Source organism: Lampetra fluviatilis, chromosome 3, assembly GCF_964198595.1.
Source record: "Lampetra fluviatilis chromosome 3, kcLamFluv1.1, whole genome shotgun sequence".
Classification (NCBI taxonomy): domain Eukaryota; kingdom Metazoa; phylum Chordata; class Hyperoartia; order Petromyzontiformes; family Petromyzontidae; genus Lampetra; species Lampetra fluviatilis.
Window position 1 is genome coordinate 16586366 of NC_136277.1, and position 13771 is coordinate 16600136.

A 13771-nucleotide genomic window follows, 5' to 3' on the forward strand; every position below is an offset into this window, starting at 1 on the left:
TTATTACAGACCTAAAATATAATATTTTGGGAGTTGTGGTTTTGTGAATGATCATATCTGTAAAATAATGAGAAAACTATATTGTGACAGAATAATAATGCAGGCCTGAAGCCCATGAGTTTAAAATACCATGCAAAATTGTGTAAAAAGCTCACAGCCTCTATGACTTATGCAAAAACAAGCAGCAGGTCCTGATTAAGTGCATTGTCATTCTCCTGTCTTAGGTCCCCCATCAGTATAAATTTTAGTAAATGTGACCAACCTTTTGTCATAATTTATAGGTTTTAATATTGTTGGCATGAGCCAAGCTAATTGGGTCCATAGTGTGGGAATTGGGACTCGATATATATGGTTCCCAGAGGCAGACTTTGCAAGAGTGAGCATTGGTTACTATGTTGTACAGATGAGTCTTAATAAGAACGAAATTGGTCTACTGGTATCTATCTGTATCACAACTGTCAGTTGTATGGTCACGTTTATGTAAATGTATTTAGATGGTGTCCTCAGACAATCGGACTACAATGTACTTATTTAGGAACTGCTAACGATGTTCGAATAAAGGATGATTGCTCTTCAGAAGTTTCATATGGTTTTAAACAAACGTCTGATTTGTGGTGGTAGAAATACACTTTTTAGAAAGTATTTGTGCAAACCTACTCACTTTCCCTACCAGAGACCGATATTATTAGGAATTTTCTGAAGCTACCTCACTAAATCTTGATTTCAAGCTTTCGTGACTGCAGGAATCCATACTCTTTGGTTCTTTCGGTAAAGTTACGTAGGTAGAAAATAAAATAAAATAGATCACGATGTTTCGGGCGCAACACATGCGTCCATCATCAGGTGGGAAAGCACTAAGTGTACGTGATCCATCTCTTTCCCCATTCTCCTACCCTCATGACTCCATTGCAAAATACCATAAATTAATATCAAACCTCCTCAGGTTTGTCTTTGCCAGTAAATTCACTCTAGATGACAAGGGCAAATCACCACCCACATTGCCACCCATGGCTCGCTTATATATTTCATCGCCAAAGGTGGTACTGATCTGGCACTGCCGAGATTTTGGGTTGAAATCCAGGTAGGTGACTGTTATTAAATCAGGTGATAAATTTTAATGAGTCGATAGTCTGGTGACCAATTACTGCAAAGAAAAAAAACTACATTAAATGCTGCATTTATTGTGAATACATTCTACCTCTGAGAATAACAATATAAATTTAACTCTAGATTTGAAGTTTTCGTGACGGTAAGGATTCATATTCTTTGGACACTTGTGTTGCACCCGAAACGTCGTGATTTAATTTATTTTAATTTTTTACCTACGTGACTTTTCCGAAAAAACCAAAGAGTATAAATTTAACTGTCATGCGACAAACGTTTTAGTCGGTGGCAGAATAGGTGGGGAAAATGCTATTCCCTACTGTATGAACCAGTAGTCACTTGCAGGAATTAAACACAAAAATGTGGATAAAACTTGCCCAGGTCTGATATTGTTATCCTAATTGGAAAAAAGGGGGGGGGGGAAAGGTAATACAAATAGATTGTATCAATGCAGTAACTAGTATCTCCATTACCCTGGCAAAGTGAGTTGGTGGATTTATGCTGAGTGTTCTTTTAAGATGTAATACAGTGCTAGAATATGAAAAAAAAATTTACTCTAGAATTAAATTTGATTCTCTGAGTTGTTGTTTGTATGAATATTTCTGGTAAACTGATAATTAATGCTGCATTGTGTACTTAGTGTTAATACTTATCATTGTTATGGAACTGTGTGAAATGATTGATTAAATGTACCTCCACCAGATAGGAGACCAGAACTCCCTTTTTCAAAGGGACACCTGAAAATCAGTAAATGGAATCAGATTGTCGATTTTATTTCTACTTTTTATGCCCACATGGAACACTTTAACATTTTAGTTTTAGAAAATTCTTAATTTGCTGAGAGTAGTGATTGAATGTCTCCCCTCCCTTTCCGCCTTGTGTGATGCAGGTCACCTTTCTTGGAGCTATCGCAGTTTGCTGGCTATGAGCTCTATGGGGATGAAAACGTGCCAGCTGGAGGAATCATTACCGGTGTTGGGCGTGTGTCTGGGTGAGGACCAGCATCACTTACACAGTATATGCTTTGGTGATGCATAAGAGCTCATTCCCAATTCTGTTTTAGCCAGAACACACTTATAAAAAATTAACCCGTAAAAACAAAGTTTTTCACTATAAATCCTTTATATGCGTGGTGGCTAGAGTCCTCTCGTCCTCTGGCTTGAGATGGCTGCCACCTATGGGTCAGATGATTGCATGCAACCATTAAGCAATTGGTAATTAAATATAATATTTTTGTCCTAAAAAGTGTAAAATTTTGGAGAAAAAAATTTCACGAAAAGTAATTGTCACGCACAACGAGTCTGTGTGGAAAATGTCAGCTCGATTGGATCACGGGAAGTGGGTTAAAAAACGACCGAAAGATTTGCACGGTCGTAAGCAAGCAAGCAAGCGTGCAAGTGAACTTAATATAAAGGATTTAAAAATAATATACTTCAGGACGTAAGCTTTATTTTTTCTTGAAACCACACACCACTTTGTTTGACATGATAATATGATCAAATATACAATATCATCAAAACTCAGTGCCTAAGCTGAAAGTTATCCTTAAGCCTATCCTTAGTACCAACATTAACCTTAGAATGAACCATATTGCCTGAGGAAAATAAATGCTTATTTCATATACCTTGGATTGCGAGCATAATTCGTTCCGGAAACGTGTTTGTAATCCAAAGCAGTCGTATATCAAAGCACTTGTATATGAGTTGTGATCACGTGATGCTCGGCAGACAAAGCGTATACACGTACTACTCGTATTGCAAGACCTCGCTCGTTTATCAAATTATCTATTTAAAAATTTAGCTCGTCTTGCAAAACACTCGCAGACCAAGTTACTCGCAATCCAAGGTTTTACTGTATATATGTTAGCTTAAAACAATTACAACAGACAGAAAACCAGGTGTCTGCATGAACAAATATGTTCATGCAGAGATCACTTCTCTATGACTGCACAATTTATTCACAAATGTCTTCTCATATGCACTCATGACTTGATAGTTCAAATCTGAAAGCTGATATTTTTTTTTCAGCTGCAAATGGACTCGAAGCATAGTCTCAATCGTGTTTCCACATAAACATAAAAACATTTGTACTAATACAATGACTGTACGATAATGAGATATAATGAGATGATTGTGTTTTTAATTGAGACAGTTTTTTTGCATTTGTTGTGTCCAAATAAGTATGCTGTCCCGGTGCTCCGAGGGGTTCCAGGCAATTAGTGTTTATTGCATTTAGGGTTGCGCTATTGATCCAAGAGACTATCTATTTGTGCTGACGTCATTGTGCACCCGCAGTGACAAACACACTGGCATGATCACGCTGATTTATATTTTTTCCTCATGCAAGCTTGCTGGAAAACAGGCATTTGCTTAATACTTGTCAATGCACATTCATTCAATTTGGACAGAGTAATATCATTTGAGAGGGGTGTTTTTTTACCCGATAATTAAAATACCTCTCTTGCTTTTTGAAATATTGCATGTTCTTAAAAACAAATAGGCCATAGGCCCTAGAGTCTTACATATAGCAGCTGAACAACCTAGATGTATCTATGCACCAACTGTACGAATGTGGAATTTTCACGACTTAGGATAGCAACTGAGATATGCACCGCCCAACACTCAGTTGGGCATGACTACACTTTGATGTCAACAATTTGGTATCCAATTATCATCGTGGTGTGGTGGGATAATGGTTGTCACACTCCACAATAAAGCCCAGTCCTGAGTTTGATGTCCAGTTAGAGCTGATATCAGTGGTGACTGATATCTGAACCAATCCTTGGCCCTCTTTTTATGATTTAAAAAATGACCACTGATGTGATGTATGGTCAAATAACCCACATGTCCAACGCAGGGTGGGGAGGCCCTCGTTCTTCAGTGGATAGACAAAGGGCCATATCTTTTTTAGTTTATTATATATTTAGGCATGTACCTTTTGGCAGTGAGATGGGGGTTATGTGATGTGTAGAGAGAGAGAGAGATAGAGAGAATGAGATGTCTCTTGATTTTTATAGGCTTTGAAAAGCTTTTCATCCACCAGTTTATTGAAAAAGGGCAGAAAATTACAACTTATGATTAAACTATCCACTATTAAGAATATGTTCAGATGTATCATAAAAATAATATATTCCAGGACAAATTGTCATATAAGGAGGAAGATATTACAGATGTAACATTTGAATAAAGAACCACTGCCAAGGCAATTCATTTTAGTATGGGTGTTTTTGTGTCCCCAAGTTTTGAGCAACTCTTGATTTAGCCACAGTTCTAGAGGATAAGTTCCTTATCGCAACACACATCTATCCTAACATGTTCTCAATCTTTAAATACCTATGCAAGTATCATTGTGCCACCCTGTTTTAGACAGACAGATGGTCAGATGTAATGATTAAACACAGACATGGATATTGATTAATACAATGTTACAAATGCTCAAAGGTGCACAAAGAATTATGAAGAGGTACATGCTTGGAACTAAACTGAGACAGATATAGGAACACATTTCTTAAAGAAAATGCGAATTAAGGACATACAATCTGAATACAAGTAAATGGGCTTGAGTAGGACACATTGCTAGAAGGGAAGTTGGTCAATGAACAAGGCTGATATTAGAATGGCAGACCAAAAATGGAGCGTGCTCGATAGGATGACCAACACACAGAGCAAAGCAATTAACACATGTTCAGGACATGGGAAGGCGTTCAACGGTGGATAGATTACAACTGGTAACAATAAGCAAAATAATTGTGATCGCTGCAACTATTTTGGTGTAATTGATAATCAAAAATGTCACACATGGCTATAAAAAACATAACTGGTGGTAGGAGTTTGCTCTCAAAAGGGGACATTTAACAATACCTCGGAGTTTATCACAGTGTTTAATGTAATCGTATTCTTGTATTAGGACACTTGATTGTTCGTAATCAATACACATCATCAATGAAGATTAATCCAGAAAATCCAGGACCCAAGTAATTATAGGTTTTGGGAAATAAATCTGATGAATTGGACGTTTCAGTTAATGCCTCTAATAATTCCTGTTTAGGTTAGTCTGAAGCAATCAACTGGATAATTGGTTGTTTTGGGTATGTACATTTGTCTTCATGGGCTGTGGACACTGACTTGGCCTGCTGCTAACAAATGCATTAACTATTTCCCCCCCTCACACCATCTTAAACCATCCATTAAAATATTCTGTATTGGCTTCATATTGGATTATTGCTGGTAATTGATTTTAGACCAGCTTAAACAAGAGCATTGCTGTTCCATGACGCTGCTGCTCATTGAAGAGGCCATAACTTGTTAAGTGTGAGTCAATGATCAGGGCATTGGCAATTCCAAATGTGTTCTGCCTCATGGCAGGTATGGGAGTTTGCGTACACAGTAATTTCTTGATATGGTGTTGAGTTTGGTCACGTGACCAGGAAGTTATGATTTAAGATTCTCTAAGCCATGCGGCTTTACACAGAGTACAAAATGGAGGCACAAATAGCATCTAAGTGAAGACAGGTGCATCTGTTTATTGTGGGACTTTAAGAAGCATTGTCTGTAAGTTCGTTTATGTTCTTATAATACTGGGAATGCTGTTATAATGTTAGGATTGCCATTATAATGCTGTAAATGCCTTTATAATGCTGTTAAATTGTTATGATAAATATGAGGCCTAGTTAACAACGAAGCCTGCCACTTGCATTATTGTGAATGTTAATTGTAGTTGGATAAGTCAAGCCTGACTTGTACCCATATAGCTTTAATGTGATCTTGAGAGCAAGGATGAAGAAGTATCTCCTCATCAACAGTTCAGTTTTATGTGCAGCGCTGTACATTTAGGCTGCAGTATGGTGATTACACGATGTGACCTTATTTAACACAGTAGCTCTTATTTAACACAGTAGCTCTTTAACACAGTAGCTCAGTGCTAATGTAGGTGCCTGGTCCATCAAGGACCTATTGTTGAGTTTCATGTTATCTAAGACAATGTTATGATGCTCCTCGTGTTCATTCATTGTATCGCTATTGCAAGTGTTAACAGATGCTGTATTTTGTGCTGTGTTTTTCCATCAGTTTTACCTCGTTATATTCAACATAGCTTTAGTATTGAGTGCTAGACAAACTTTATCCCATTTATGTTTAATTTAATTTATTTTAGTTTCATGTATGTGTACCTCATTATTTATCTGATTACTCCGTTTGTCAGGTATTCATATTCATTGAACTGAAAATTTAATTTATCCCAGGAATGCATTGCTGGGTGGAATATGCCTTGTTCACACAATAATAAAGCTTCCCAAATTGCAATGTGCCAGCAGAATTTGATCAATTACATTTTTATATGAATGAGTTTATTTAGTAATACTCTTTCATTATTAAAGGGTTTGTAACTCAGTATATACTTTTATGTAACTATGATCATAAGAAAACAATCACTAATTTAATGAGCCAAGAATGTCTGCGTGTAACGCGCGTGACGTCACTCCACGTCAACCAGCCCCCCTCATTAATAATCATGAACAGGTGGGGTCCTCCACATGGACCCCCCCCCCATCATTAATCATCATGAACGGGTGACGTCACTCCGCATGAAGAAGGTGGAGCGGAAACGAAAATTTGTTTACGCAAGTTAGCTTTCATTTTGACCTTTACTGAAAGTAAAGCGAATAAAGAAATCATTAATAAAAAAAAGCCAGAGCCTTGATGTCACGCTCACTCTGTAACGCTGTCATTAATAATCATGAGCGGTTGACGTCACTCCACATGGGGGGGGGGGGGGGGCGCCCCCTCACGAGAACTTAACCCTCATTAAAAAGTCAGAACCCTCATGCCACGCGATCTCTGTAACCCTGTTGAGACGTAGAAGGAAAAAGGGCGTCATGATGAACATGGGATATAACCGTGAAATAAAAAAAATCTGTTATCGGCCTTACAAATGGCACACCAATGGATGCACTGAATATTATTTTACTGTCTGCCTTTAATATGTCAGATTTACTGCAATACACCCATCCTTGGACGGGCTATAGGCTAGTGTTAATGTAATATCATCAGGCCCCATGGTGTAAAGTAGTCTCTAATCCTGATCTACTCCATCTTATTGGCCTGTGTGCTGTGAAAAGGGCCATTGCTCGAAATATCACGTGTTTTATATTTTTCCGCACAAGGCGGTTTAATTGACAAATGTAGTTGTTTAATATGTAGAATAAATAGGTGGATGAAATGAGCCATTCTTTGTCTGTTATAATCTACATGTGGCCACACTGCCTGACTCTGTGAGCTGTATATCAAGGTACACAAGGTGGTCAAGTGGTTGGTTCCATTGCACTGGGTGGCAGTGTAGTTTAGAAGTTCTAAAATCTGCAAGATGATCCCAGACTTTGCTGCCATGGATGAATGCCCTGGGCCATTTTTGCAGATTTTTCCTGTTTAAAATTACAAATTAACTGCGTCTCAATTGAGCCACACGTGAACTGCCCAGGAGAGGCATTTGGTGTACTGCTTGAAGATGTGCAGTTTCTTAAAATACACCTGTGGAATATAATAACGTGTTAAAACATTTCATCTGGTTAGGTTTAAAGATCCACTGGATTCGGTGACATGGGTGTAACGTTAACATCACGAAACATTTTCTATGTTGAACTTTAGAACATATGAGTGCACGTTAAGTGAACTGGCACATAATCAGGGTTAGGGTGGAGTAAAGGAGGTCTGCAGTAATCGTCACACATCACTTGACACACCATATGAGCCAAACATAAAGTTCGACAGATGTGGTGTTACTATGTTTTATGGAATATATTTGAAGTTCATGCATCAGAGACCCAGTGTGAACCACACTAAGACTCTGACCTGGCTTGCAGGGTGGAGTGTGTGGTGGTCGCCAATGACGCCACAGTGAAAGGCGGCACCTACTACCCAGTAACGGTGAAGAAGCACCTGCGTGCCCAGGAGGTGGCGCGGGAAAACTTCTTGCCCTGCATCTACCTGGGTGAGCTGAACCAATCATGGGTTTTGTTTTGTTTCAGATTCCTTTTTGTTATGCTTTCCAACTTAGGCTGAACATGTCAGTGCATTAGCTCTTACCATCTGTCTGTTCGTTTCTAACATGGGCTCACAATTCTCATAAAGATGATCCAATATCAACAAAACTTGAGTATAAAGTTGCGTTACGTTACAAAACTGGTCAAATAGATTAAACGGTTGCTCAACTGGGTGAATAAAATTAGTGCTTAAAGGATCATTCTTGTCGACTATGCCGAAGACATCACATGCCATTCACCGTGTGATATAATCTCATACGGCTCGAAAGGTAAATATTTCCAACACGTAAAGCATTACATAAGCCATGCATATGCATGATTTTTCTGCCTTGTTACATTTTTATGTGTTTCCCCGATTACATTTGTGAGTGTTTAATTCGCAGGATTGAAGTATGCTCCACTAGCAAAAATACATTCACGTCCTCCATTGCTTGAAGTGTGTAACCTCTAATCTAAGCCTGAAAGTTTACATCATGGTTAGGGGATTAGCTTGGCATTTAACAAATTGTATCCTCTATCCATACAGGAATCCCCTAATATACATAAGGGATGCGTTCCTGGGAAATGCTACTTAACTCAACAATACTTCAAACAAACTCTAATTTCCCATAGACATGTTACAATCAGGGGTTGCATTCCTAGATGACATTTCTGGAAAAAAATGCTTGACAAAATGTCATGAAGTGTACAAAAATGCAAATGATTATAAGTTAACGTGCATATTAACTCGTAATGTATGCTAAATAAATAAAAAATTGCCAGAGATGGTTGAAGAGCTTGCTGATCCAGCGGTGATAGAGTTATGCAGATGAAGGGGCAGGATCATCTGGACCTTCTGGCTTGATTGTAGAACATAAAAAAAATTCTGTCCAAAGACAGCTGTACAGCGTTTTCTTTTTTTGCTGGTACAGCTCTTCGAAGCAGTGAATGCCACTGGTTAATGTCATATTAACGCGAGAGCCGGATTTTCTGGTTGGATCATCTTTTCTGAAGATGTCCATTTCTGCTTCCAAATAAATAAAAGCCTCTGACAATCTTTTTGAAGTTAATATTGGTGGTAGTGGTGGTATCGTTTCATTGGCCTCTTCCTGGGCTCATTGTTGTTCCAGCTGCATCAGATCCTCATTTGACAGCTCCTCACCATGGGACTCAAGCAACTCCACCACATTCGACTCCACATTGTGGAGTCCGGTTCCAATTTTTTTTGTACAATTTGAAAAATGAACGCATATGTGAAACATTACAGTTATAAGATAATATTTTCCCAAATTAATCTGGAACATTTCTGCAAAACAACACATAATGCGGCAACTTATAGCTCTGAGAAAGGCCCTCAAAATGCTTTACCTGTCCATCAGCAATGCGAAGGCCATGCCAATACCATGCTTACCAAACTAAACTAAAAATGAAAATATTATTTTTTTGAAACTAAACTTTGTATTTTACCAGTTAAGGGCCATTGAGCTGCATAGCTTATATGACCTGGTCACAAATCATAGCTCAAAGAAGTAGCTTATCATGTGGACATTTATAGCAGCCAAATACTCTAATCACATTTTTCAAATCGTGTAGGAAAAATCCAGAGGACCCGGAGAAAAATTCATGTAACCTCAGGGAGAACATGCAAACTCCAAATATACAGAAGCCAAATATATCTCAATATACTGAAGAGGCTTATGGGTCAGTGGGGGTTAGGTATTTGCTTGAGGTTCTTCAGAGTTTCAAAGGTTTCGGTGGGGGGGGGGTTAGGGCTATCCTGGATTTAGCCTAAACAGGCACCTTTGGAACAGGAGGTTCATAATGGCAGATTGGAAGTTTTTCTGTTTTAATGTCCTGGGAATGCACTTCATTGAGACTAGCTATCAATGTTATCCAGAATATCCACAAAGGTCCTAGTAGTATTAGTGGCCCATCTAAGAAAAGGACGGTCACGATGTCTACCCTCGTCTGGATGACCTGTTATGGACAGGCTCAAGGAAAGCCTTCGATAAGACAGCAGAATGGATTGAAACACTGCAAGAGCTCGGTTTCGTTCTCAGCCGACCCTAAGTGGACTGGTTCACATTCAAAGAGAACGCCAAGCTGAAAAACTTTGCATCCAAGTTCCACCAAAAAGGGGCCATAGTGTCGGATGCCATATCATGCCAGTGGTAGGTGGTTGGGGACCCTGGAATACTTCTCCCCAAAGTTCTCGACAAAATAGAGAGAGGGATTCTGCGCAATCCTGATCGCCCCAACTGGCCAAGGACGTCATGGTTTTTAGATCTCCTGAATATGCAAGTGGGCCAGGCGTGGCCGGTGCTGCTGAAGGCAGATCTCGTCGCTTAGCAAGAGGTCTGGCATCAGGTGCTGCAGGCTCTGCCCTTGATGACCTGAAGGATGAAAGGAAAATATATGCTCCTCTCAGGCTAAATTAATCCGGTGGCAGCGTGTTTTGCAAAAGTCACGGAGACGGTCAATGTGGCAGATTTATAATGCAAACTGAAGTCAGTGTGAAAATAAGGGCCTAAATCTGCATTCTTGTGTCGTGCAAATGGCCGGTTTCCTGGTTGAAGGCGTTGAGAGAGGCCTCTCCTGGGCCGCCCTTTGAGTGTGGTCCTCGGTGATATCGACCTCTCATGAGGTTGTCCGATTGAAGCCCCAAAAAGAATTGCTAAACTGTTTAGGGCCATTGATTTATTTTTACAAGTTAGTTGATCAGCAGGTAACGTGTGCTGCAGAAAAGTGTCTGTACTCCCACCTCTTCCAAGATGACTGGTGGAAGAGTAGGCCAAAACACACCGAGAGGCCCTTTATAGCTCTCTCCAGTGAAACCGCTTCTGCAAACAGCGGTGTGAGCAAGTTATTGTCAGCATGCAACTTTATCTTTTAAAACCACTACTATGAAGAAAAAAATTACTAACATGCATATAAATGTTACATAGTGATTCGTTATTTTTCCGACATCTAAATGTAAGTTACAGATAACTAACAGCTTGGGTATCGCACAGTGGTACTGACAATCCCTATTCTCTACAGTGGACTCTGGTGGGGCCAATCTACCGCGGCAAGCTGATGTGTTCCCAGACCGGGACCACTTTGGCAGAATCTTCTTCAACCAAGCCAACCTTTCATCAGAGGGCATCTCACAGGTACCATCGTCGAAGTTCAACACAATGGGCTGGACATAGTTTAGTCCTGGCAAATCCTTCTGGAGACTCTCCAGTGATTATTGTTACTGCAGAAATAGTAATTAAACAGATGTCACATTACTTGTGTATACAAGTTGTGCGCCTTGTTTCATATAAGGCTTGGAGTGGTCCATGCCAGGAAAACAGTGAGAGACAAAAACACATGTATCAGAGAATATGTACAATTAGATACATATTTTTTATTTGAGAAAAGTAAGTGGGCTTAGACAGGACACATTGCTATAAGGGATCGGGGCCGTTGGTCGAGACTCATGATGGAGTAGCAGCCATTGGAAGGAACACACCCAAGAGGATGTCCACCAAAGAGATAGGATGATGAGATCAACTCATGTGTAGGAGTAAGATGGATTGTTGCAACACAAGCCAACAAGGGACAACAACAGAGGAGGTGTTCATCCAGCAGTGGATAGATCATGGCAGGTGATGGTGATGAAATTATCTTAGAGGTAATAATTTAGAATTCATCGCTATATAAGTTGAACTGTTTGATTTTTGAAAGAATATACTGCTTACTAATTGGGAATTAACTCTAGCTCTGTTAGCATGATACTAAATGTAATTCGTAAATCCTCATTATGTTAATATCTGGTTTAATGTACACATATATATATTTCCCCTACAGAATCTTTATCCGCGCTCATAGCTCTCACATGCTTCTTATCTCATATTCACGTCCAAAAACTCAACACCAAAACAGAAACCCTCCACTCTGCTCACCAAACAGTGGCAGTGTTGTCCATAACAAAATGTGCCCCTTTTATTGCACAAATATTGCACAAATATTGCATTCAAGCAATGCTTGTTTGTGTTAAGAAAAGTTTGTTTTTCTAAAGGTTTTCGTGATGTTTGTGTTTCGTGCATTTGTGGCATGTTATAATAATTAGATCCCATTAACATCACCCCTGAGTGAGTGAAATATAAATAAATAAAATTACTATTGTCTCAGAACCTCTCTTCGAGATGAGCTCTGCCCAGTGCACATGTGAGGACTCACTAGGTTTTAACTGTTTTCATGAGGCCAATTCGATTCATGAGTGTTTGGCGTGTAGGAGGAAACCTAACTACCCGGATGTTTACACCTGACAGGTTGACCACTTATGCAATTAGATCACTTTCAAAGTTGGTCCCTTTGTCTGAATAACCTCACGGGAAAGCTGTACACACAAAACGCATGATCCCAGAGCTTCTTCACCACCTCCATGTTCAGTGTTTGTTACGCGTACATTTTTGGAGTCTTCACTGCTCCATGTCAGTGTCAGACTTCTCTCTTCTCCACGTTATTTCTCTTGTATTCTTGGAGTGAGGGTGTAACAATCTTCATGTTTCCTCTGCTATAAAACATGTGTCTTTGCTCATGAATAATGAGGCTTACGGGTAGTAGGCAGGGCAAGTAGAGTGGCAGGGGTGGACACTATAACATTGTTTTATTTTAGCAGGTAAGGCCCACTGAGTTATATAGCTCTTTTTCAGAAGCTACCTGGCCACAAATTATACCTCAATGAATTGGCTTATGTCAAATTTTATAGCAGCCAAATACTCTAATCACATTTTCAAATCGTGGAGGGAAAAACCGGAGGACCCAGAGAAAAATCCACACGACCATGGGGAGAACATGCAAACTCAAAATATACAGCAGGCGTCAGGGTTGGGATCTAACCCACAACCTCCTACATACCAGGCGAGGTAGTTAACATCTCGCTATTGCGCGCCCCAATGGAGCAAGTTTCTTGTATCCCCCCCCTGTCTGCGCACCCAGCAGTTTAATGGGTATACCACAGTCGATCGGCAGGTCGTGTGTGGGGGGTAAAGTGTGGGTACTTCCACCTTTTCCAATATGCCTGGCCAGCCAAAATACCCTCTAGGGCGTTTCTCTTGAGCTCTGTCCATTGGAGGCCCATCCGCTGGCAGTGGCATGAGCACGCAACTGCAGGACTGCACTGTTAGTCTTAAAAAATATATATTCTACCATCGATTGTCACAGAGTGGCGCACTTTCCTTTTGAAACAAAGACTAACATTTCAATAAATATTTAAAGGTAGCATATGTGCACCACGACTATTTAGAGTTGTAAAAGGTGCAAAGGTTCATTGATGAATTGTAACCAAAAAGAACAAATAATTATTTCACTAAAAGAGTAAACAAAGTTCAAGCTTTAAATAGTAAATTATGCATTTTACAACAGCCATGCCAAATTTATCAAGTAGCAGGATTCTGCTTTATTAAATCTGCTTTGACAATTTAAAACTGTAATTAAAAACCTTGAATTCGTTTTAATTGCTTTTTGTTAGTCATTCTCTTCTTTTGTATATTACCTTTGCACTGTATATACTTGCACTTTTAAAATATATTTTTAGAGAATGAGCCATCCACAAGAAATATTCTGTCTTAATCCTAGTTTATATGCCTGATTGTTTCGTACCATATTTCCCAGTTTCTTTGG

General features: G+C 39.4%; 1 protein-coding gene across 1 annotated transcript in view; it reads left to right on the forward strand.

Annotated features, from left to right (window-relative positions):
- MCCC2 (methylcrotonyl-CoA carboxylase subunit 2) overlaps window positions 1-13771 on the forward strand; it is a 66214-nt gene that overhangs the window by 4766 nt on the left and 47677 nt on the right. The window contains exons 4-6 of the mRNA XM_078884029.1: window positions 1994-2095; window positions 7961-8088; window positions 11159-11271. Of these exons, the coding sequence (XP_078740155.1) occupies window positions 1994-2095; window positions 7961-8088; window positions 11159-11271 (343 nt within the window). The remainder of the gene's footprint in view (window positions 1-1993; window positions 2096-7960; window positions 8089-11158; window positions 11272-13771) is intronic.